The 27,398-nt window shown below is 41.0% G+C and overlaps 1 protein-coding gene across 1 annotated transcript in view; it reads right to left on the reverse strand.

The window, feature by feature from the left end:
- NAALADL2 (N-acetylated alpha-linked acidic dipeptidase like 2) overlaps positions 1-27,398 on the reverse strand; it is a gene marked incomplete at both ends in the record, with an annotated part of 378,476 nt that overhangs the window by 268,958 nt on the left and 82,120 nt on the right. Inside the window, one exon of the mRNA XM_082321017.1 lies at positions 14,880-15,381. Within this exon, the coding sequence (XP_082177143.1) occupies positions 14,880-15,381 (502 nt within the window). The remainder of the gene's footprint in view (positions 1-14,879; positions 15,382-27,398) is intronic.

Below are 27,398 nucleotides of genomic sequence, written 5' to 3' on the forward strand. Positions count from 1 at the left end.
AGAAAACAAACATACATGAGTGAAGATGGCTCAGATGAAGTCCCTCAGGAGTCAGAAGACACCGAGGCATCATTCCCTTTGCTGGGAGGAGGGTGCCCAGCTCAGCCGGGACACCCGGGAAGGACCCAGGGATTTCCCTGAGGCGGTCCAGCAAAGGTAACTGAGAAAAGGCAGCCAAGCAGCAAGACATTTCGATTCGGTACATACAACTCTGCAGTCCTGCTAGAAAATCTTGACAACCCCCAAAATAATCTGGGAAATGACGAGTTTTGAGATGGCAGCGAGGCAGCGCAGCCAGCTGGGGCAGGGAGGGGCCTGCCCCACACCAAACCTGCGAGCTCTTCTCCAGGGCTCTAAACTGCAGCCAAAGCAGCAGCACCTACGTGCAGACCTGGCCCGTTACGCTCCGTGTTTCACAAATACCTTTCTCTGTACCTCGCTAGGCCACCAGGATAGCTTTTCGTGCATTTGCAAGAGAACACCGTAATCCTCCTCCTGCCTGTGTCCCAGTTGGGATGCGGAGGAGAAGAGAGGCAGCGGCCAGCACGCCGCCACCTCCTCCCCGGAGGAGAGCACCAGGAGTTCGGAGTCTGGACCGCAGAGGACATCCCCGACCTCCGGAGCGCCCCAGGGCTTCTCTGGTGGCCCCCCAGCCTCCCTAGCGAGGCAGGGACAGCACTAGGCTGGAACGTCCCTGAAGAGGACGTTCTCACTTACCTGACGCCTTAATTTGGTAAGGGATAATTTGATCTTTAATGTCAGTCTTAATTACTTGAACTGAGGGGAAGGCATCCAATCCTACCGCCAGCATTTAATCCTGGGTATGACTCATCCTGATCCAATTAACTCCTTCCCAAACAGCGAGACCTTTTTAACTTCAAGACATAGTAAGTCAGGAAAAAACGAGAGAGATGGAAAAGAGCCCTAAACCTCTGCGAGCCTTGCTCTTCCTCAGGGAGCCGCTGACCATTGCTGCCGCTGCAATCCGTACACAATTCCTGCAGCGGCAACGCTGGCAAAACTGCAAAAAGAGAGTTAGATTAATCCAGCCAGCATGTGACGGAAGCACGTAAAACCAATTCGCAAAACCGTAAGACCAAAGTAGGATTTAATTTAGCTTTGTATTTCTGAAACGATACCACATGATTCTTGTTTTAACAGTGTCTGTTTAAAAAAAAAAAAAAAGTTTTGCCAGTGGAGAGCTGCAAATCCCAGATAACGCCCGACCGCCTCGCAGTCCTATAAACAGCTCCACACGCCTTCCAGCAGCCCCACGACAGCACCCGGCTCCGCCACGGCTCCTGCGACCGCCAAAGCCCAAATCCTCTCTTCCAGTTTTGTTTATTAATCAAAAGAGAATATTAATATCAAACCCTGTCAGGTGTCCGAGCTAAAACAGCTCAATAATAAAGGAAAAGAAGTGGTAACTCCAAAAATTTAGAAGTTTAATGCTAGCATCCTCAATCAGGTGAGATTATCATCGCTTTTATTTTAGAAGCCAACTGATGACGAATTGCAGAATCCAATCTCATCTGACCATAGCTGACAAGAGGCAGAGGCCATCAGTGCAGCCTTGAGCCTCTGAAGTGTATTTTAAGAACCGCTTTTTCCTCCGCCAGATACCCACGTGAAGGCAGTGGGATGGTTAGCAGAATAGGACCACACTCCCGCCAGGATGATAGACTGGAGTGCAATCTTTTCAATGTGCTTTTAAGATTTTTTCTAGTTTACTTGACCCATAACGTAACAAGAATGGGCGTATGCTGCATTAATACAGTCGCTTTCACGTAAAAGAGTTTTTACAAATGCTGTAGTGCACACGTAGAAATCACCTCTTGTGCTCCTCCAGCTGTCAGCTCCCGCTCTGGGTGTGCGGAGGTATGGACACCAAAACATGTGGGCTGTACGCCAACTCTCAGTTCACAGACGCCAAAAATGTCGTCAAAAATTCAGAGTTAACTGTCTTGTTTTAAAAAAAAAAAAAAAAAAAAAAAAAAACAAACAAACCCAAAAAACCTATTTCAAAAAAAATTCCTATTCCTTTGAGGAATTAAAAAAAAAAAGGGGGGGGGGGGGATCCATATTCTGGGTTTGTATCTGAAAGCAGGAAAATTTTTGATATTGTCCTTGCACTATGATTAGGGAAAAGAACGAACAGCACTACCTTCTGAGGAACTCATTCCACATCCAAAGTACTACTGGTTTTCAAACTTGCACTCCGAGATCTTTCCTGTAGATGCAACAAATTTGGCTGATCTCAGTATGCTTCAATCAAATCTTCGAAAAGACTGACGAAACACAGAAACTGGAAAAAACATTAGAAAGAAACCACTACTTCATCTCCCCTTGCCTATGCCACAGACGTATATTTTGCCTTGTGCTGAACACTGTAACGACGGTTTGGCTAAAGAACAGCCAACGACATAACAAAGTCATAATGAAGTTTGTTCCATTCATCACCTTATCTGCGCTGTATACTTTTATTTTTAATTTAATGCTTGATCTTTCAGCCATTGGTTCTTGTTGTATTTTTTTGACGCACCAGACTAAGCAGCCCAGGTATCTATTTTCATGTGGAAATATTTCTGACTGTGATCAACTAACTTAATCTTTTGTTTTAGATCATATGAATTTCAAGATGAACGAGATAAGCTCCCCAACCTATATTTATTTCTCATCAAATACTAAACAAGTAACTTTATTAGGAGTTGAGGCCCACCCTCCCGTGCAGAACTATGTCCTTAGTAACTCTCGGGGCATTTAACACACAGTCATCATCGTATTTTGCGTTCTTACAGTTTCAAAAGACCCATGAATACAAGAAGTACGTCTGGCCCTGGGATTCGAACAGCAACCAGGTTTCAGCCGCGACCACAGGGAGAAGCGGTACCGAGCACCAGGATATACGACAGTTTTGAGAAGTGCACTGTAAGTGACAGAACGTCAGCTACCAGGCAAAATTAGATCTATGTACTCGCACAAACCCCCATCTATAAATGAATGGACTGCTATACAAATACATATATATATATTCCTGTCCATAGGAAACAGTCTTTACAAAATGTATATCAATTAAAAAAAAAAAAGTTTTCCACAAGAACAAAAGGCATACCTGTACTAACTTCCAAACGTCTTGTCTATCTTTTTAGCGCATAGGCTGAATAACTTAAAACCAAAATCCCTCACAGGGTCTGTGCTAGGATTCTGAGGAACTATGCTGACTTAACTCTCTTTTGTCACAGGGCTTAATTTTCTTAAATAGTTTCTAGAAGTATTAGCAAAGAAAAACAAGCATGATAATACAGAAGAAAACCATTTGTATTTTTTAAGTCACTATTTCCGCTGCTAGCGACACAGCGGCAGGTTCCATTTGCCTTGCACTAAGCATATCATGAATAATTCAGTTTCTTGCTTTGTTCCCTAAATAGTTGACAGGGAATGGAAACTTTATTCATGACCGTATGGCCTTTTTCTAGGCTTGTCTATTTATTTAATAATGCACATCACAGGGCCCATCACCTAGGTTGGCATTTATTAAAAATAAAAGCATTCAATAACTATTACTAACAAATGGCCATGAAACAAGCATTTCCCAGAGCTACCACCTTTTGCTGGCAAATAGCACTCAGCCAGCTATTTAAATAATTAAATGGTCTCAATCTGCACTGCATCTGCGTTGGCTCCGGTAGCCTCCGACAGGGAACGGATTTCAGAACCGCTGGGAACACGTTCCTGCCTCGGCCACGGCCGTAACTGTAAATATGTGAGCCCTCTGCTAAATCACAGCTGCCCCGTTGGAACAAAGAAAACAATTTCCGTCAAAGGCGTACTGACAGTTTCATGGACTCCTTATCTATTTTTAACCATCAATCCTTCTTTCTGCTCTCTCCCCTTTTCACGTTTTGGAGAACTCCTGGGCTTCTCCAGTCTGTAGGCTCCAGTTCGTCACTCGAACAGCAGCAAAATGTGTTGCTGCATAGAGCATAATGCACGTATTGGGCAGCTGAGTCAAAACTTTGGCCATTTGGTCAATTCTGTATTATATAGGAGGATTCCTGCATCAGTCTTCAGCTGTCCCCTAACTTCCACAAGAAAGATATCCCAAATTATTTCCTTTCTCTAGACCCAGATCTGAGCAGAAATACTACAGTTCATACAAACTCCTCTCTGAAGAGCTTTCTGAAATTATCTGGAGAGAAGTCAACCTTTGCTGGGGTCCAAACCCCCACAGCAACAGCGACCTTCTCCCTTAAGCCTCACACAACCTACTCAATTAGCCTGATGGCTAATGAAGTTTAAGCAGCCATTAAAAAAGGTAAATGAACAAAACCCTCAAACGTTGTCTGCTGACTAAAAGTGAAAGGTCTGAGGACTACTACATATATTGAGCTTTTATGATTCCGATAGCACTGGTACAAGGAAGTCTCTGTGAAACTATAGAAAAAGAAAGAAAAATGGCACAACAGCTGAAAAGATGAAAGTTGTTAAATTTTCTCCATTCTCTTAAGTAATCAATTTTCACAAAAGCTAAACCAAGATATTAAAGGTTGAGGACCGGAGAGCACTTTAGCAGAAAATGTCAACATGCACGCAAAATTCCCCAGCTAGGAATAAAAATCCTGAAGTTTCCAAGAAACGAGATTTCCAAACAATTTTACATCTGAGCCATTTGAACACTTTGTTTTGATAGTGACATTTCAACTCAATTTTCAATTTTCATATTTTACTAAAAGAAAAAGATAATGGATAGAGGAAATTTCATCAAACTGGAATATTTCAACCTTTTCACCCTTGAAAAAATACTCGTAAGGAAGGAATGAGCGAGTATTTTAACTCGGACAGGAACGAGATCCTCAGGAAACCATATGTATGTGGATTTGGGTCAATTACGGGTGCCCAAGGGAGACATCAGCTTATCTGCAGGACGAGACTTCTCGCATGTTTGAAGACCACCCATTATTGAGACTGAGAAAAATCAGACATACATGCAGACCTCCTGCATTATTTAACTTCTTGTCCATAACGAGTACTCTAGAAATTCGAAAAAGCCAACCAAGTTGTTTAATTTGGAAAAGTTGAACACCGTACAAGTTTCAGTATTACTGGGAAAAGCCCCGACTTTTCAATACATTTCATATTCGATTCAGCGTGGCAGCTACTACACTTTAGAAACTCATCAGCTTTCAAAGAGAATTGAACTGAGAATAGAAGCCCCTTAATGCAGGACTACTGTAGAAGACTATTATTAAAATTGATTATTATTCAGACAATATCAATTTCATTATCTCTGATCGATTCCTAGCAATGCTCCTTAGTAGCCTTCAGTTACGAACGCTGCATGAACAGTAACTTAATACTGCACAACAAATTGCAGTCCTGCCGCTCTCAGTACATTTGGTAACAGTCTGACTTATTAGCAGGCTTCTAGTAAATAGCTGTCATAGGTGCTGACTGTAGGGAACTGGATGTCAAAGCACCACCAAAGAGGGCTGAGAAAACTCTTTCCCCTCGAGGCTTTGTTAATTTGATTTATGTGTACAGGCAGGAAACTAATTGCTAATTGTTGCAGTGCGTACCATGGAATCGCGGCACGGCACTCAAACGCCGTATCTCGAGTACCAACAGACTTCGGTTTTACACTCTGCTGATGAGAGACGCATCCTAAACAGGAATTTGTGAGCGTTTGGTGCTTAAGAAATTTTACAAGAGAACTCTTTGCAATGCCCCGTGCCACCATCTCCCCGGAGAAAACAGCCACCCTCCGAGCACACCGTATCGCTGAGAAGTCGAGCGCCAACACAGTTAGCTCAGCAGGAGCAAACTCTTACAGTTGATCAGGCAATTAGTAGATAGTTGGCATATCTAGTGCCGCTAATTAAATTGTTAAGGGGTTTTGTTCGGGAAGGTTTGTTTCTCAGTATCTTTATAAGTACGTCCCTGGGACCACTAGGCAAAATTGCTGATTCTCCTTGTATTGAGTTGCAAGGACTGGATAGCGAAGGACAACTTTGTCCGATTTCTGTATCCTCTGGTATTTCTCCATTGGAAGCAATTGGCCTAAAAGGAAAACAGGTTGTCATCTCAACAGGCCGCGTGCTTTTTTCCTTCAGATTCTTTCCGTTAGAAGAAATATGGTTTGGTTACATCTATAAAACTGATGGATGGCAACATAAATAAGTCTTTTGCCTCTAAATACTGCCTTTTAGCCAGCATTAGTGTCAGAATTGCTCAGAAATGTCTAGTCAAGTATTTCTCCTTCTCAGGTAAGTCAAGTACAGAGCCTACCGCTCACCAAAAGTTTTTTAAAAGGTATGTCTTTTTAAAATCCATAGATGTTTTACCATCGGTTTGTCATACTGAAACAGAAACAATCCCCTGAAAACTTGAGCTTTCCAAACAGCTACAGGCAAAGAAAGGGGAGAGAGAGAGATGTCTCGGGGGCAGCCCAGCAACCGGGAGGATTCAAGGTACCATCAGACCCTCCCCGATCCCTCCATTAGCCCGAGCAGGCAAGAACAAGGTATGCTAGACCTTTGAAAAGCAAATGACTCCCTCGCCTATGCTGGCACAGCTCATTTCATCATCTATTAGAAAAAGTAGTACTTGTCACCGTTCAGAACTGCTGTTCTCATTGGGACTAAATTGCCCCACGCTTTTCAGAAGTCATGGTAAAGAGGCAGACAGCTAATGGCCATGGAAATTGGTTCTCTCTCTAAACCCTAACCACACTTCTGCTATGATGAGTTTGAGGCAATTTCAGCAAGGTAATTTTTAATTTTAAAAGAAGTAAGATTATGCAATCCAGAAGTAAGTAATGAGAGCAAAATTCACTCTATAGCCTACGAAAAACTAGCGTTCCTGTTCTTGGAGCCTGCGAGGCGCTGTACCAACAGGCAGCTGTGCAGGGCGGCACTCCAATGGAGAAGTTCGGGTGTCAGGTCCTGTCCCACCTAACGCAGAAGAGGACTGTGACCCTCAGTCCCCTGCGGCCCGTGTGACGTCTCTCTCAGCAGGACTGAGCTGTCCCCATCTGCCCCTCTCAACCTTCCACCCTCAGCCTGTGAGTGCTGCATTGAAACGGACACTGTCGCACAAAAAAGGGCAGATTTATGGGAAAAAACAAACAGTAACAAAAAAAAAAATCACCTTCAGAAATTCCTGATTAGCTCATCTATGCATTTTGTTATTCCACGAAATACACATCCTGGAATGATACCCTTATAATAAAAAAACTCAACAGCATCATTCTCAGTTTTCACTTTGATGACATATGATGTCCACCCCAGGATACAACACACAAACCCTCCTGCTTCTCTTCTTTTGAGAGAAGGTCTCAGAGGTTTGGCAAGCTCTCTTATTTTCTTCTATCTCAAAAAATACATTTTTGTCTTTCAAAGAGTTTCTGAACTGGTAAGTTGGCCTAATTGTGATTTTTCTTCTGTCCTCCCTAGCACAGAACTGTGTGTTGGTTTTGAGAAAGGAACAATAAGACAGAAGCCATTTGTGTGAGCTGTGACAGAGAAGGAAATCTATCAAGGGACTCATTACTTATGATGCCAAGGTGAATATACAGCTTATTGGATCTAATTCATTACTATATCACTGGTGTATTGCTCAGAAAAATTATTTTAAGGCAACACTATGTACTTTATTTACAAAGGACATAGTTATAATACAACAATCGGACTTTACTGTAAATGATTTCCCAAATCAAACATCTAAAAATCAATATATTTTTATGGGTACCATTAAAAAAAATAATAAACTGAGAAGAAAAATTGTTCTCAGTGAGCCACATGGTGGACTTGAAACAGGTCCTTATAATGTTAAGTAAACCATAAGCTGGGACATTTCTTCAAAAAAGAAGAGGACTTTTATAAGCATATGCTGTAACTGACCCTAACAGGAATGAACTTGCACCTCCTTGTCAAGCTTTATATCAATATAGTGCTTCCTTCTTTCATCTACAGAAAAACAAATGAAAGAGCCATGTTTGGTATATTTAAAAAAAAAAAAAAAAAAAAAGAAAAGAAAAAAGGCAAATTGAATGAAACCAAACTATAAAACAGACAACCCTTTCTATTAACACCTCTGAAGTACAGATATAACCTATTTTTTTGGTTAAAAAAAGTCATATTTGACGTAAGTGGGTATCTGGAGCCTAAATTTATCAAGTCACTGTTCCACAGATACCGCTCAGGTCATGCGGGGCATCTTTCTTCCACAAAAGAGACCTCCCCATGTTCTCAGAGCCATTCTTCGCTGCGGACGTAGGAGGAGGATAAGTTGGAACTTTCGCTTGTTGGACATCACTCTTATCTCCCTTCAAAAGGGGCTTTGTACTTATAAATACACATTCAAAATTGTCATGTGAATAAAGAGAATCCCAAGTGATTACAGAGTGTGGGAAGGAAATAAATCTAGAGAGCTCGCTTCGCCCCCGGTTACCCAGGAACATACCAACACCCATTTCTAAAGATGTAGTAGGCAGGACTTCAAGACTCAGACTAACTAGATTTAACACTTGCATTTTTTTATGGCGATACAATAAATATCTGAGAGTGATACACAGGAGGGAACAGGCTGAGTTCCCACTGAGATCTGCTTTTTGCAATGCATTTTGCAACAGCTGGCATGACAAAACCCAGAATTCACTTGTGTACAGGGGACACAAAGAAAACCGCCAGATCACAAGTGAAGCGAGCGGCGGTCTAGGTCAGCAGACTGCGACCGTCAGCCACGGAGATGGCAGCACGCAGCTATCAATTAACAGTAGCTGTTAACAGGAGTAGGGCCAACACGGGTCTTTCCTAAGGGAAGCCCTCACCAGAGCCCTGCTTTCTCTCCTCAACCCCTTCCTTTAGGACAAGAGGCCACGATTTCGCATTCCTGGGACAGCAAAGTCAATTTTGCCAAGCAGCAGCCTGTAAATTTAATTCAGTCCACATCTTCAGAACTGAAATTTTCCAAGAAGTTCTGGGCTCTCTGTGCTTGCTAGATCTGTGTTTCACGGGCTTTACCCGATAAAAAGGTATGAAGCTCTAGGGTTTCAACAATACCAATTATAACTGATCAGGGACAAGAAACACTTGGGTATGGAATTTTCTCACTTCACTTTCAGAAAAAACAAGTAAACGCCTTTTCTCACTGCATAGGCACTTCTGTTTCTTTGGCCATGACCGCATAGGAGAGCAGTTGCTGCCTACTCTCCCAAAGCCCTTTGAAGAACGAAGCTTAAGTTACGGATGGCACCAGGCACCAGTGACAAATCAATTCTTGCCAGAGACGGATTTGTGAGATTCCGCAGGTGATATTACCAGCTGGAAGAAGGAACAGATATGCCTCCAAAGGACAGTTAGTTACAACTAGATGTATTACGAAGGGATTTAAACCTCCCTATTGCTTGAGGGGGGAAAAAATGGTAGTGAAGGAAGCATTTAAGTGAGAATATACAGGATGAAAAGCAGAGTTGAAATGTAGGAGATGCCCTATAGACTGGATGAAGAGCAAAGCAAAGACTCTTCCATCTGTGGCTCCCCAGTCTTAATCATGAAAAAAAAATATCCAAGAGGACTGTGAATCTGACAGTAACCGAGACGTACGGCTGTTGAAAGGAATTACACAGTATAAGGCTATTAGAATTTAAAAAATAGTGTTTGAGAGAATTAACTGTTCTCATAAATAAGGTACAGCTAGAATTATCACCGACATCAACACAACTGTTCATTTTTCTTTACACTTACTATTCAACATGAATCTTTGTTTATAGGCTTAATTTACAGAAGTCAGCCCCAAAAACATACCTTCCTATAAAATAAATAGGATAGCCCCACATTTTCCAAACAAATTAGGATTTTTTTCATTTTTACCTGGTTTTGGAAAAACAAAATTGAAATAATTTAATGTAAAATAAAAATACTCCCTTTCATATTTCGGCTATTGAAATGCTCTGCACTGTTAAACATGCAACACAACATATTTTCTTCAAGAAAAAGACACCAAATTGGACAGCAGTAGTTGCTACAACATTAGAGGTCTTTGAAGAGACTGTATTTCTGCTACTTTTTGTGCTTTCATTACCTTATCCCTTTAGATTTTCTAATAATATTCAACTCAAACCTTAACTGAAAACACCAAAGCTCAGTTTGCACAAACCTCAAATGTTTACCAGTCTAAAATATGAAAGCTTAGCAACATGTATGATGTCCGAACTCTTGGCAGTTAGTGACAGTAACCTTGAAGTCAGTGACAATGCTCCCTCTAACTCCAGACCAGGCGTCTCAGATTTTTTCCCTTGTCTTTTCCTGAAGGTACAGCAAGGACAGAAAAATCACCCAGGAGGCAGAGGGGACACTACACAGCACAAACAGCACACTCATCTTTCATCTGGGGAAGAAAAAAAAAAAATCTACTCATTGGATAGCTAACCTGCATCTAGCAGATGCACAACAGGATAAAGATATACTTCTTTAGCAGCCCCCTTTTTATATACAGTGAGAAGTAAAAACCAGCTGAATTTTCAAATGCACTTAAGTGATATTAGAAATCTCAATCCCATTTTAAGAAGTAGCTTAAAACTGCCAGTTTTCATTGAATATTGGGCTCGTTTACTTTTGAGAATTTAACAGTGTGCTTAGCAAAATTGTTGGGTGTTTCTGTATTTTGGAAGTCTGCCTCTTAAGACCTTAAGCATTTATTATAAACTTTAGAGACTTCCACATCTAAACACATTCATCACTTTTGAAAACAGGACTTCTCCTATTCTAACGATTATATTTCAGAGCCGCAAACACACTGCACAGGGAGCACAGATGACTACTCTCCAGCTATGCCCTCTTGACACGCTCGCTCTAAAAGGGCTCCGAGAACTCAATCTTGCCATGGAGTCTCAACCTAGCTGTCCCAGGAGACAGCCTGCTTTCAGCCTATAAATTTTACCAGCTTCATCCATCTGTGTTGCCCTGGTAAATTCTGCTACTTACGGATGTAATTTTAAACAGTGCCCAAGGTATTCTGTATCTCGACTTCTACCTGGTCTCTTTTGGATGTAGGATTTATGCCCTTTCCGTATTCACCCTGAAGGCTTGTGGGAGCTAAGTTACACCAGACTTGAACTAAAACCTTTTCATATACCTTCCAAAAGAAAACGGAAGAGTAGTCATATTCACAGCACAAACAGATATAATACTACTAGATTCCTATCAGCTCAGTGATGTTTGCAGAATCATGCTTGTTTTTACCAGTGCTGACTCTGGCCATACTATGAAGTAGGATGTTTCTCCGATAAATATTTATCTGAGCAAATTTAGTACTCAGACTCCTAAAATGTTAAATTTTCTGATTGAATACTATTAACAATACTTGCCCCAATTTTTCTCAGCATGTAAAATGCAACGTGCAGGGTAAGGAAAACTGTTCAGTTTTTTGTGGTGACTCCTTTCCCCCTTCCAGGCACCTCTGACAACTTTAGTCCTCTTGAAACCTCTGAAACATCAGGAGTAAACAGATTTCTGCTTTTTATCATCAATATTGTAAGTACTTCCCTACAGGGGGTGGGGGGAGGTGTTCAAAAAGGCTTACAGAGATAATCTTTGCTTAGGCTGTATCATTAATTAGGCAACTTGGCTAAGGCCAGTAATTACACTGTGCTAAATTGCACTGAATTTCTGTAGCACTTCACAGCAAGCAAGGTGCAGAGTTGAATAAAGGAATAAAAGGAATAAAAGCCAACACAGTGACTTTTCTTGGCTAATGATTTCTAGTATGTCTGCTGGGAAAAAGGCTATAACACGAACCTGGCTGATGTGGATGGCCAGTACGGTCTGACAGAAGAGCAGCACGCAAGCTCTCACCCAAGAGCCTCCAAAGGAGGAGCTGGACAGGAACGCCTGCATCTCCCATTTCAGCAAACTGGGCAGCCAAACTGCCATTATCCTACATGATCCTCCATTCCTAATACAGCGTGCTGGTTTTGGCTGGGGTAGAGGTGTTTTCTTCATAGTAGCTGGTATGGGGCTACGTTTTGGGTTTGTGCTGGAAACAGTGTTGGTAACACAGAGATGTTTTCGTTCCTGCTGAGCAGTGCTGACACAGAGCCAAGGCCTTTGCTGCTCCTCACCCACCCCAGCAGCGAGCAGGCTGGGGGGCACAAGGAGCTGGGAGGGGACACGGCTGGGACAGCTGACCCCAGCTGACCCCAGGGACATCCCACACTGTACACACTGTATGACGTCATACTTAGCATATAAAGGTGGAGGAAGAAGAAGGAAGGCGGGGACGTTCAGAGTGATGGCGTTTGTCTTCCCAAGTCACCGTTAGGCGTGATGGAGCCCTGCTTCCCTGGGGATGGCTGAACACCTGCCTGCCCATGGGAAGTAGGGAATGAATTCTTTGCTCTGCTTTGCTTGCGTGCGTGGCTTTTGCTTTACCTACTAAACTGTCTTTATCTCAACCCATGAGTTTTCTCACTTTTACCCTTCCGATTCTCTCCCCATCCCACCGGGGGGGGGGGAGCCAGCAGCTGTGTGGGGGTTAGTTGCCGGCTGGGGTTAAACCACGACAGGCAGACTGGCAGACAGGCTTCGTTCAGCTCCTACAGAATCCAGTCCAAATCCCAGCAATTCAACCCAAGTCCCCCGGTGCGCTTCCGCAACCTCTTTAGAAGCCCAGAGCGTCCCAATCCTCAAAGCATCATCTGATGCAGCAGATTTCATCCCAATATGAAGTTCCCATTCCAGGCCTCCAAGAACATGAAGGTGATGTCTGCTTGGGCGATAAGATTGGCACTGCTGTGTCTTTTATACATTTTCTCCTAAGTCCTTTATCAGGACTGTTAGCAAAATCCCTTACCATTATTGAGTCTGATCTAAGTAGTAAGCTAAGAAAATTAAATTAATGTCATTCTCAGCAACATTGCAGAAATTGCAAGCTAAGCAGCTGCCACTTACTCCTAGTAACTCGAAGTATATTATATTGAAAGAAGTCTTACAATAACATATATTGATTTTGTCAGGTTTGGGCTTTTTTTTTCCCAAGCAACATATGTTGCCTGTTCTATATTTGTGGGGCTACATGGACGCAGGTTTCCTTGCAGCAGCTCTGACTCTTGCCAAACAGATGTTGAGGGAAAGTGACTTTACACAACATGGGATAAAAGCTGTCTCAGATCAAAATGTTGGGTTAAGAAAAATCTTGTGGGCAATGCGGTAGACTAAAAGCATTGATTCTGTATTTACATACAGAATCGATAGGTAGCTGAATTAATGCTTGACTACATTTGTTGAAATCCTGCTATTATGTAGGAAAAAAATTACCAAGTGCTAAGAATTATGTTAATTAAAGGACAGGAACTACATAAGTTTAAGTTCCAAAGTATTCATGTAATTCATTTTCCCTACAGTCCAGATTCTCACTAATATCCTAATACCTAGCTGAAATAGTTCAAAAACTGATGAAGAGTTTGAAAAGGGATGTTTTTAAACCACCCTTTCAAATAACAAAATGACAAGCGATTCCCAGTCCCCAGACACAAAGGACTAGAGTATTATCCTGAGACTGACAGAGTTCTCCACCATTTGCTGCAATTTGTGTAATACCCAATCAGTAGGACTTAGCTTATTCCAATACTTTGTTCGTGACTAAGCCTAATGACAGAATTCAGTTCAATTTACTCTCTGAGAAGACAAAGAGGTTAATTTTTTACCATTCAGAATCAACATTTTTCATCACCTATACCCTTTCCTATTATGAAAATAATTAGATTTGTATAGAGTCACTTCAGTACATGAAAACTGACATGAAACCCTTCATTCCTATTTTTTCCCTTGAATTTACTGTTGGCTGAAAACACGGTACTAACCGCTTCGGGATGTTAGGCTTGGTTTAGCAAATATAATAAAAGACAAATTACGTTAGAAGACTTCTGTGGTTACTTTCAATGTATTTCTGATTTACTCAAGAACAACTCTTTGGACGTCCATGACAACAATCCTTTCTAGCCTCAGGTATGTTAAGTTGTGCTGCTTCTGAACTGGTACTGATGAAAAAAATCTGCAATGCGTTTCCTTTACCATGAAAAAGGAACTTGCCGTTCCAGAAGCCAGAAATAAGCGCATCTCCCCCCTCATATAGAAATAACTTTCAAGAGCTGGCAGGAAAACCTAGTTTCTTCCACATTCACTGCTACAGAAAAGTGATTATACTCCGATACGAATGTGTTATATAAACTTCCAAAGCAGTGAAAAGATTCCACATGGAAAAAAAAAAAAAAAAAAGAAAATCAAACCCAGTCAGTAGATACTTTACAACATTTTATATTCATAAAACAGGTACTTAAAAAAAACCCAACAAACGCAGTCTTTCAGAGTCCAGAGTTCCAATTTTTCCCTCCTCAACCCACGCAGACTAAGAGTTTACTTCACCATATAGACTAAAAAACAAAAACCAGGATTCACTTACTTGCCAGAGATTAGATGGGGATCTCTTAAAGCACCAAATATTACAAAACACCATCTAAAATCTTGCTTTTCAACAATGTTATTTGACAGTCGACTGGATCTAGGACAGCTGGTCTATCATCTATATTTCTATTCAGGTTGAATTATCTATGTTTTTCAATTCATGTACACTAAAGCAAATATTAATATATTTAGCAATAGGATGTTACTAAAGCAAAAATTATAATGACTAACACAAATCCACATTGTTAAAAATTACTCTAGTTTCATGTATGTTTATGAAATCTTCCCAAGCATCATGAGAAAACTGAACACACAGAAAAAGTCAAGGTTTGTAAATAAGATTCCACATAAAACAAATCACAAGGAGTCTTTACATTAGCACCTGATTGCATTTAGACAAAAACACATCAAGGTACATACCTGTAAATCTGGTGAATATTTTCAGCTTTGATTTCCTTGAGAATTTCATGGTAGATACGAAGGTTATTTGGTTCTTGAGATGTTGGGGGAGAAGGGCATTTCTTGCGTGCGTAATATCCTATCACGATTCCAAAAATAAATAAAATCAAAGCAGTGCAAAATACTTTCAGTATCTGAAAAAAATTGCAGCGGTTGCTCTTTGGTGCCTGTCTCGTATAGTGCGAGATGTAGTCAGGGTCTTCCTGAAGCCGCTGGAATCTTCCCTTTGGAGAAGATGATGGCTGGATGGGCTCGAGATCAAGGTCAGGGCTCTGTGAGTTTCCCAGGTGATGCTGGACCGCACCATCCAGTCGGAAATGGTCAAAGCCAGGCTCCTCCAGCTCTTTTTCCATGTCCCATTCCAGTTCCAGCGCTGTGGCTTGGAGCTCGTCGTTGTCAAGGTACGGTGAGTGCCCCTGTGCTCGCTGGTCTGCATTCACTTTGTGATAGGCCATCTTTTTATCTATTAAAACAAAATTTAAAGAAAACCCTAAACATAAAACCCTATACATAAAATAATTTATTTATTCTTTGTAAACCTGGGAGAACTAAACATATATAATAAAAAGCAAAAACTGAGTTCTCAGTATTTCACTCTCCCTGTTTCCATCGTCCTGTCTTCTTTTGTAGGATCAGCAGTCGCATGAACATCGGTAGAGGGGAAGGAAGATATTTAAAGGAATATAATATATTGTAAGAATATGAATAAAGGTTATTTACAGGTGCCAATGACAAAACAAAAGTTATCCTATTATTTTGTCAGTCCCCAAGATAACATTAAAAAAATTGAGTGAAGGCACAGAGTTTCCAAAACAATTATTTATTATCTGAAAGTAATTTTAAAGCTTAACAACTGTGTGTATCAATTTCATTTCACACATAACATACAAAATAATGCTGTTAAAATAAAGTTGAAAAAGTAGAAATAATTTAACTTGCCTGATCTGATTCTAAACACTAGGAAATGATAAGTTAAAAAAGAAATTTCAGGGTGACACTGTACTTACACATCAATAAAAGGCTTCCATTTAGATGGAGCATTCTATTATTTATAGGTATTCTAAATGCATAGTTCCTGAATGACTGATGAATTTACTTAGAAATTGTCCCAGCTGTTTTGCTCCACTTATTTTTCCCATTTTAATGAACCAAAAGCACTACCAGGTAACTATTTATATCAAAATCATTCCTTTAATAGCAGGGCACATCTGTGGCAATTCTAGATATTTCTATGGAAGTACGAGCCCTCTAAAGGGAACTCTGACCTCCCGTACAAGCATTCAAAGTCAATTTTCAACAAATCACTTCTAACAGACTGCAACAATAGGGTGCCGTTTTCCTCCATACTTTGACAATAGCTATTCCATCACATAAGCATCTGTAATTTAGGGCTTTTCAAACACCAGACTCGCTCATCAATTAGAATAAAATGAAGATAAAGATATTAAACCTCTCACAGTGATGGGTATCGGACTGACACCTACAACACTACATTATCCCTCCATTTTTACATTTTAAGGCATTTTCTTTCTCTAAGGCTTACCTCCACATAATGTTATTGAGGCCACATAACAGATGAACCTACTCTAATGACAAAGTAGAATTTAGCTTTGTAAAGCTCTCTGAAGAGAGCAAACTGTTACAAAGCAATGATACAATGAAAGAGCCTATTGTCCACTGAAAGACTGTCTTGCTCTATACGATACCAATTTACAGATCCTATTTCCTTGTAGAGCCATATAAATATCCCTCGCCTGTAACTCTCAGGCAGCCCAGGAGCAGTCAAGAGAGCCCATCCTTGAGGTATGCGCCTCAAGTGCAGCTATTGTATGCACTGTGCAAATCAACACTCTGCCTGCAGTCCAGCTTCTTCTACACCCAGTGGAAGCAACAGAGTTTAGAGTGAGGTGAAGTAAAGCATGTTAAGTCAGTGCGAGAAGCTACATTATTTATTTAAATAATGATAACAAATGTTAGTCTCTAAATTCCAGTTGACTCAACACATGGCTTACGCCTCGCAAAGCCGTTCTGGCTGCACTTTATGGGCTTTCTGTCAGCCCAGCCCTCAGGTTTGGGAAGGTCCTTCCGAACTGCAGCTCCGCAATGCAGCAGGCCCACCTCTTCCCCCACGGCTGTGCATCATGTCTCAAGGGAGCACGCTGTCTCCTCATCCAGGTTGTTGAGGAAGATATTTAATAACATCAGCCCCAGAACTGATCCCAGGTACACTAAGCTTCTTACCAAGCACCAACTGGACATCAAGTGTTTTATTAGTATTCTTTGGAAAATTGAGCTAACCAATTTTCAAACTATTTATCTGCCCTTTCACCCTGTCTCCTCCTGTTTTGTTGCTGGAGGGATTCATTTGCAAACCATCAGTGACAGAGGTCACTACTAGATAATAACAACTGCCCAGCAACCTCATTTTTCCAACTCCATTTCGTACTGCTTTTTATTAGAAATTAATTTAAAGGCAAGCGTTTTGTCCTTTAAAAGCAAAACAAATCATTACTGTATTCCATAAATATATAATTTTGACTCTAGAGTTGCTACAGTCATTTAACAAACTGCTTTAGCCAAATAAATAAACCCTTAACAGATTACTACAATATTACCCATAGAATAGGAATTAGGGCAGTTTTTCAGATGCAGTTGCATGGCAAATATTAATCTTGCTGCACTTATAAATGGTGACCATTGCATATCTGTGGTAGTTAAGTTTTCTCTGCGTTTATGACATTTTAAAAGTGTATGTTATTGTTCAATGGAGTGTATTAATAAAGGTTATTTAAATCTACGCATAAGTGCATAATAAAAATTCCTATGAAATTTCTTTAAATGGCTATTAATGCAGAGGAGTAGTAACCACATTCCACAGCTTAGCGTCTCAGGAATTCAATTTTCGTACAAAGCACCAAAACCAGTTACTTCACTCCAGGAAAAAAAACCAAGACCAAACAACTAAATGAACAAAAATAAAAATCAATATTCAATTCAGTTTTATATTTGAGACCAGTCTTTGGTATATGGGATCTTCTTAGCAACGCATGTGCTTTAGTTAAAGAATGCAAGAGTAACCCCAGTTGGCATCCTCACTTTTTCTACTAATGTTGCTAACTTCATTTTTTGAGTGTGAGGACACAGCACGACTCACTGCGAAGTCTCCGAGATTAGGGCCCGCCGTGGATTTAGCTATGCCAACAGTGACTTTAGAAAGGGGTCTCCTGATTCTCAAGGCCTAAGTCATTTGTGCCATGTAATCTGTATTACCAGTTCTATTTAGTATTTGGCTGGTCAAGGAAGTAGGCGTGACTTGAAAATTACGTATTAAATGTAATTCTAGGTAGGAATTAGAATGATAAAAGGAAACACTACATGGAGAATAACAAAAAAATAGACAGTAGAAATACGGATAAACTATAAAGTCAAGAAAAAACACTATGATACTCTAGTTCAGTCTTCTCTGTAACACAGACAATAAAATGAACATATTTTTTGAAAGACACTTTTGAAAACTTCAGGAGATAGAAAATCCATCCCATCTGCCAGCAAGCTGTTTCAACATTTAATTGTTGTTAAATACATGTTTTATTATAAAGATAAAAGAGCAACTGCAAAATGCCAGAAGTCTGAATGTGCACCGAGTGAGCTTTAAAGCCTTTCTACAGGGACAGCAAAGGGAATCATAAGCTCTGGAATACTGGACAGAGCATGGCTGATGACCAATAAAGTTGATGTGCATTTCTATACTTCCACTTATCTGTGGGGAGAATGTTTATCGAGAGGTATCAGATCAATGCTAACTGTCCTTTCCATTAACTGTACAGAAATCAGCAGTCAGCTTTATCAGATCGTTATAGTCTTAACGAGCCCATTTCAAAACTACCTACCTGTTCTTTGATCTTAAAAATAACACATTTACATCCTGTCTAATAGGTGCATCTTGCTATGAAACAACCAGAAACTTTTTTTGTGATGGCTTTCCTCCTTGAATCCCATATCAATGAAGCCTTTGAAAACTATACAATAAAGACCACATGAAAGGTGTTGCATCGGTCTCGCTGCCACTCTCTAATACCTCCAAACAGAAAGGTCAGCTTATACGAACGTTTTATGAAACCAGCAAGGAAAGACCAATATGAATATATTACAGTAAATTCTTTGTGACTGGTGCTGTAGCTGTTAAATCCAGTTCATGAGTAGCTGAGACAATTAGCAGGCTCATTCACAGCAGGACGAGGGGCAAGCGTTAACGCGCTGCCCATAGCAAACGCCTTCTTGGGCCATTTCGTGTTCATTACTGAAAAGGCAAGCTTTACCCAGGAATTGTACTGAAGGCGTTGCAGCTTCATTGTATAGTCACCAAACCACAAACCCAGGGTTGCTGGCTAATTTCATTTTAAAACTTCTTTCACTTTGATTTTCTTCTCGGTATCCTCTATACGGAGTGCTTTTGCTTTAAGTCCCTGTAATCTTTTTGTGTCTAGGCAAACCCCCAAGCAGATATAATGTCAGCTGTTTGAAGGGCAAATAGCTGTACTTATCACAGAAATCAACAGCCACACACATACAAGTCTTTGAAGTGGATATGACAACAATTTAGTACTTTGTTAAATGAGATGATGCCAAGTTTCAGGCCCAGACAAATTTCTTCAGAGTTCTAAATCCCTGATAAAAGTTGTTTGCAGAAGAGATTACGATGCCCTTGTCAACAGCAACATTACACTACACTGTAATTCAAAAAATAATATGATATTTCCATCATCACTTCCTTAATTTTCTGCAGTAATGATTTCTCCCTTCCCTCACGTTTGGGATCTGGGCTTGGCAACCAGTTCAGTTACAGTAGGACAATTAAGTTCCTTGTCACTCTGCACAACCACCGTATAAAACCAAATGACAAACCTTTCCAGTTGTTCACGTTTCGCTAGCTGACTTAAGACGAACACAGCCTGAAAAAACGTGCAGCGTTGTAGCAGAAGACACAACAAGGAGATCAGACTTGAGAAAGCAGGTGTGTAGAACATGGATAGTCGTTGAGTCCAAATTGCTCCTTCATGTAACACTAATAAGTACTTTCTAGCATACATGAGTGACGTAGAATATTTAACTTCTTCAAAATCTCTCACCAATTTTATTATACCATGAACAGCCATGTGGACCAGGATACCATTAACACAAAGGATGACTACATGACAAGAACAGGGTCTGTAACGCACCTTGATTGATAAGACTGGCGCACAACGATGTCCAGTCGGAAGCGAGAGTTAACTTGCCTGTCAAAGCAGTGATCAAACGCGTCAGCCGCTCGAGCTATAATATCCTGGGCCACCCAGGTGTGCGCAGGTACACACGTACGTATTTGCCTGCTGCCCTTTCAGAACCTTTGAAGGCCTGGGGCTCAGAGAAAGAAGAATCACAAGGAAGCTCCTTCTCTGCCAGCAGACAGCTATCACATAAAGATGAGGCAGACTCAGCTGGTCTCTAATATGCTGGGCATGCATTACTAACATAGATCCTTTCCATCCTCAGACATGTTTAGTTTGCAAATACCTATTTGCCTGAAACAAAACTCAGAAATATTTACTGAGCAGCTAACAGCATCCATGATATATGCATAGCCTACCTAGGAGGTTTATTAAAACTGCAGCGTAATCAGATCAGTATAAATGGCTCTGTTAGGGAGTCGGCGCATTTCTTGTGGTACGTGCTGTGCTGCTGCCTTGGCTGTGCTTCCATTTTCAGAACAGCTTTTCCCTCCAGCTCGGGAGGGTAACAGCTCAGTTTTCTAGCTGCTCGCTCTTTACCGCGCCGATTTGCAAACATCAGAACAGCGGTCTCAAACAAGGAGGGAGAAGCGCCCCACACGCGCACTGGTTCCATAGTCCATGAATTAATCACTCATCTTCCCTTTGGGCTCCACACTCGGATCCCGCTGTTCTCCTTGGGAAGGGCACTGGATAGGATTGCAGTGTTTCTAAAAGCAAAAAAGTGCATGGAGGAACGGGACGCCCAGTGCTAGGAGGGATGTTGTGTATGTGTGTTTACACACTGTTCTTAAACTAGGTATAAGGGGAAGAAATGACTTCCTCCATCTTTGTTCATTTGCACTAGGCCACAGCCCCACCACCTAACCTCTCCTGCCCCAGCCACCCCCCCGCCATTTACCCTCCCTCTCCTCTGCCCGAGCTCCTGGCCATCCCCATCCCTCAGGAAAAAGTGCTGGAGCTCTTATTCCTGTTTCAGATTTCAGGGCCTCGGAGACATTATACAATTACAACAAGCAAAATGCACTCAAAAAGGGTTGCAGCTGCAAAAAGTAAGAATACGTTTCCTGCAAAAGAAGAAGTTTTAGCCGTGTGTTTCAGCCGGTCCTTGCCACAACTTGGTTTAAACTGCAGCATCGCTGGATCCGGGGCGAAGCCAGCTGCTGAACTCCTCTGCCCCCTCACGCCCAGCGGGATTTGGGGCCGTTACCAGCAACCACCTCTTCTTGCAGAGCAATCAACCCACCCAGAACTGCCGAGTTTAACACCACCTTAATCTGTCCTTTTTCCCATTTCTCCTCATACCAACTGCCTGTATGCTAACCTAATATTCAGTTTGCCTACATATGTTTTTTTTTCCAAATTCAAGATTTCATCAATAATATATTTTGCATTACATTTCCCCAGCCATTATAATTGCCTCTGAAAGAAATAAAACACAAAGCTTTACCAAGACAAAAACTATTATTGGGGCATTTGCATTTAATCTTATAGTTGAATTTGATGTGAAATAAGATTATTGTAAATGGTGTTTAACTTGAAAATGCTGACAGCAATAGCTGCAATAACAGGCCCTAGCAGTTCTCAAGAAAGTTAATTTTATATGACTCATTTCTGCTTTGGAAGTTTTTACATTGCCAGTCTTTGGTTTGGGCACATTTCACTTCGATTCCCCCCCCCCCCCCCCCCAATCTCTTTTTTCCTGTTAACTACAGCCAATCACATTTAAATTATTGTAAAAAAAATAAGCAATTTTAGCTTTAAAAATGTGGACACTGCACACTTGCAAGCTACTGCACTCTAAGAAACTGTGCTAACGGGAGTCTACTATACTTCAAAAGGTGCAAAACAACATTACAAAATACTATGTCATTTCAACCCATGTCTTTTTAAAAACAAAACCAAACAAAAAACCCCAAAAGGTCACTTTTATGGATGAGCTACAAACAGGAACTGACCTCATCGTGAACACAGACTCCACTCCTGGTTTTTAACCATCATTGCCAAAATCTAGCAATGAAAATATTAACACGCTCTGTTGGGGCGGGGAAACAACAAAACAACAACAAAAAACCCCAAAAACCAAACTGATGGCTCCGGAGCAGTTGGGATACAAGGTTATCTAGCCATAGCCTGGACCAAAGATAAGAGGAGGACATGAGTCAGCCCTGCAATTGGAGTCTATCCCCTGAAGGGATCCGCCCCGGATAAAAGGACAGAGCTTGCAGCAGACCTGCAAGCATGAGACACGCTCAGGACCTAAGACAGAGTTTCAGTAAAAATGTAGATTGCAGACAGTAACTTGTGCTCATGTCTCCTCTAGAAGCAAACCAGCTCTTAAGCGACTTAGACACTTCAGGACATGTCATCTCCAAGCAGAACGATCTCGGAGATACATGAATGACTATACACGAGATAAGCCAATTTAAAAAAAAAAAAGACAATATCTCAAATACGTTTTTAAAAAGAATAAATCTACAGACAACTGCTTCCTCGATAAGACCTGCCTGTGTGCCTGACCTGTGCACAATTTCTGTTCCCACAGAAGAGCTATGGCTCCAGCTGGAGATGGAAGCACTCTCAAAGCCGTGTTTCTACGGCTTCTGCTGAAGCGACCAGAACTGGCAGCGGCGTGGGGCAGAGCAGAACGGACTTCACCTGCAAGCGCCCTGCTGCTCCCGGTCATACGCGACATCAGGTGATCTAAGCTGGTTCTCAGAGCTTAGGATGAATTTCATAAACTTATCTGGTTCCAGAAGACAAATCTTCCTATCATTAAGATTTCACGTGGAAATCAGAGATACACGTGGCATACGAAGCCCTAATGTCTCATGTCAAGGGTAATTTTTTGGATAAAACCAGATTTTAAATGATATATTTCAAATACTGATACACACAAATAATATGTTTCTGTTGTCACCATCCTGCGGTCTTCTAATTTGCTGTAGAAAAATAGGTCAGTACTTATTAAAAAAATAATCCTTATTTCCGAGTACATTTTATAGATTTTTCTTTTTTTTTTTTTCCATTTCTAACTCCGTGGGGTTTTATTGAGGTTTTATCAATTTCAACAATGCCATGGAGCCCTTAAAAATAGTATATTACGGAGCTGAAGATGGCTACATTTACAATTGGAAATAGGAATTTTACTATATTTTGACAGATGACAGCTTTAATGATTCTGTGCATGGTTTATAGCAGAAAACAGAGTAAGGCAGTAACTAAATGTTCTGCTTTTTTGAACGACCTGTATCCAAAGAATTCAGAAAACAAGCAAGTTTACTTCATAATCACGCCAGATTTATTTTCTGGGTGAACTCGCGAATGTTAAAGCTCAAGTACACAGAGCGACGTTGCCATGGCAACCGCTACTGCAACCCAAGGTGGGCACATGTTTATGAAAGCACATTTAGATAGCCGTATAGGCACGCCGCAGCACACTGACGCTCCAGACTCCTGGCAGAAGGCAATCCAGCTATTCACGCGTTATCGGCCCCGATTCTGCTCCTGGCAAGGCACGGGGACGTTCGCTGAAGCCATTAAGCTGCAGCAACCCCGCTTACGATATAAACAACGCAAGGTTGTTTCCGCATGTTGCGGTCATGAAGTCTCCGAGCCATTACTCCTGTTTCTAGGACCTAAACGAGGAAACCTTAATTTGCCATAAGATGTAATAGTAGAAGATTTAGTGTTGCTATGGCTATAGGGGAAGAGTGAAGCACTAATATGTTTGGTGTTCTTTGACCTTTTTTTCCCTTAAATCTCCACTGAAATAAGCTGTCAAGTTTGAGAAATGTCAGCGTTTGGTCATCTGAGTCTGCCCAGAGGTGTAATTTTGCATGGTGTACAATTCCTGTGAATTTATCACAACATGTTATTTCACACACAGTCGACATGGTGTGACATTCAGCATCCTGAATCCGCCAACGTCTACATGCTGAAATGAGTTTATGATTTCTCTTTAAAAGAAAATCCAAGGTGTGTTAGTTCAGGTCAACAGAGGAATCCTCAGTGGATTTCTGGGGATAAAAACCAAAGGAAGCATCCCTTCTTTCTGCTGCTTCATCTGCATACCTATCTGTGGGGCAGCTCTGCCGCTCCTGACACAGCCTTTCCACATCAGCCAGCCCTGAGTTCAGTGTGGAAGCATCTGAAATTAAAACCTGATTTGTTCCTTTAGTTGAGTATCGCTCACTCTACAAATACATTTAAGATCTGTGATGAAGCAAATCTATATGTAAAGCTCTATATATCAGTAATACATATGTTTTCAGCAGCTTTCCAGAAGACTTCTGTACTTTGATGGTAGCTCTTCTGGAATTAAGTCACAGAAAGCAGCTAGATCTGATGCTGTTTTCAGCCAAGTCCTGCCCAACCATGACCACAGCCTTGGGAGAAGAGGCACAGCTGCTTAGCCTATGGTTTTATCTTCAGCCTCTCTTTGATGGACTCCCAGTCATCACCTATGGAAATCTCTCAGCCTTGCTGAGATGTACGAAGATGAGGGTAGTACATTAAATAAACTAGAGAAGTCCATTATCCTAAAGGCTACCTCAATTCTCAGTTGTCCCTCTCAGCCTGCTAGAGTCACTTTTGACACCTACAAGTCGACAGTTAAACTTCCATATACGCAGAATTTATCATAGACTGCTATTAGGTTGAACTCTGAGCAGTTCTTATTAATACTGTTAGCCTCTACTAATTTCTTAAGCGACAGTTTCTTAAAAAGTAAACATGATACTTCTTGACCGCGAGCAGAGCAGCCTTGGAGAGGTGCATGATCCATACCTCACAATCCAAAATAAACAGATCAGCTGCTTTAGAGGAAAAACTTTTAATAAGCCTTCTGGTTCTTTTAGCCTAGGCCAGGGTTTGTGCGTAGCTATTAGAGCTCAAATTGTTTACGCTGTAGTACTTCTTGATTTAGAGACATTAGCAGTTGAAGATAAGCAAAGTACGCATTACGACAAGAACAAAGAGGACATATTCAAGAAACATATAGCTTAGCATACTGAGTTAAAGTAGGCTATAAACTATATAACCGATGCTTAGAGGTATTTCAGCACTTCCCATCTAAAACAGGAATTGTGCACGAACAGAAGGACTGATGGTTTGTGCCAATTCAGCTTTATACCAGCAGCTAGATGTGCGTTGACGATCTTGTAAGCTGCTGGATACCCATGTTCAGGTACACGTTCTCATGCACGACAGCTAGTGATGTTTAGGAACTTTTCAACAAAGTAGTATCAATCAGAAAATGACAAACCGCTGACACCAAAACCCTCAAACAGCAAATGCCACGGAACAGCAGCTGTGGATGACCAGTCTCTGCGTGTACTTTGCACACCAGCTAATACGTGCTCTTACTGCTTCTCTCTAATTTCCTTTAAAAAGCAACATTAATCCAAAAACACTCCAAGCAACAGCTTTCAGCGAAGACTAAGCCCTCTCTTCCCTGCTTTCAGCTGTAAAACAGAACAGTATTCAGGTCACAGCAGAATACGTTACAGCTTCTTAAAAAGATGGGATGATACATCACTTACACTAATTCTCTTAATTCTGGAAAGTTATACTGAAAAGTTGACAATTCGCAGAACCACAGAAATGTTGGCTGGCAGGGACCTCGGGGGTTACCTTCTCCAACCTCCCACTCCAAGCGGGACTGCTGCCAAGAACAGATCGAGTCGCCTCGGCCTTAAACTGAACTTATCGAGCATTCAATCAGAGCTAACGGGTTCAATATGAACACAAATGTATGCCATTCCTCTCTTGTTTTTTTTTTCTGCTGCTGCTACTGATGTTATTTTTACTAAAGAAACAGATGTATGCAAGAATAAAAAAACTCAAACCTGCAATATAACCAGTCGTTAAAATTCACAGAGACATTTCTGCTTAAAAAAAAAAAAAAAAAAACACACACAGAAAAAAGACAGAAATAGAAAAAGAAACTAAAGTCTTAACACACAGACATAGCAGCCATGGCATGAAAAATTCATTTCCATTAATGAGACGTGGTAGTCCCCAGGCCAGCGCCCTTTGTATGTGAACCATGTTAATCAGATTGTATGAGCATTTGCCGGAAACTCTTGGGATAGCAAGCAACTATAACCAGATAGCAAGCATAGCAGATTAGCAGCTTGCTAAAAACTGCTTGACTTGTAACCCTTGAAGCACATGAATGATGCAGATTTCCCGAATCACTGATAAATGAAGCATTTCATTTATGCAGCTCATATTTTGCAGCCTTTGACTCAATTTGCACATCACCAAAATGCATCCAAAAATCGCCTTCTCCATGGCATCTTTATGTACGAAGTACAGAACAAACAAACAACTAAGGGTTGCGTCAATTCAGATTTGGTCACACGTACTCCTTGTACAATGCCTTGCTATTGCTATCCTACATCTCAAAAAACCCCGTCAATAACTTCAGCTGAGTCAGAGCAAGACACAAACACAAGCGTTCCCACCAGGAGTCACCGCAGAAGCAGGTTTGGATATGGAGAACGTGCCAAGTTCTTGAAAGATCTAACAAGACAGCAGGATCTAGACTTGACCAAGCAAACTTTTCCTAAGAGGTCCTATTAAATGAACCCTTTAGCCAGGAGGAAGAAAACAACCAGGATTTAGGCTTTCCTTCAGCTGGCAGTAATACATTTAATTTCTTCCTAGCTTGGGCTTTATCTGCTGTGTTTTTCCAGTGACAGAAATAGATGGAAACTCTCGCTACTCGAGACAACTTTGTTTTAAAAACACTTGAGAGTTTCAAGGAAATTTCAAAGTTGTTGGATCTGTAAAGCTTTTTATTGACTTTATTCCCAACCTAATTCTAATCTCCATCACCAGTTCTCAAATCACTGTTTGTACAGAGCTAGGAACCATTAAAGAAACCAATGTTCTCAAAAAGCAACCCACAAAATGAAGAGAATTGATGAGCTAATTTCCAAAGAACACAATTTCACAATAATCATGAAAATATTATCCGTAACTGACTCTGAAAAGGACTCCAAAAAACACGCTATTAGTGACTCTGAATAATATAATAATCTATTAAACTCTGCAAATTCCTGTGTGAGTATTTTCAACATTGTCCTAATATTTTTTTATCAGATTATGATTTATAGTCCCATTGCCTGCCTTCTTTTCTACCACAACACTTAAGTGTCTCCTCGAAGAAGGGGCTTCATAAAATAGAATCATAGAATCGTTAAGG

This window comes from Platalea leucorodia (assembly GCF_965183815.1).
Source record: "Platalea leucorodia genome assembly, chromosome: 8".
NCBI lineage: Eukaryota > Metazoa > Chordata > Aves > Pelecaniformes > Threskiornithidae > Platalea > Platalea leucorodia.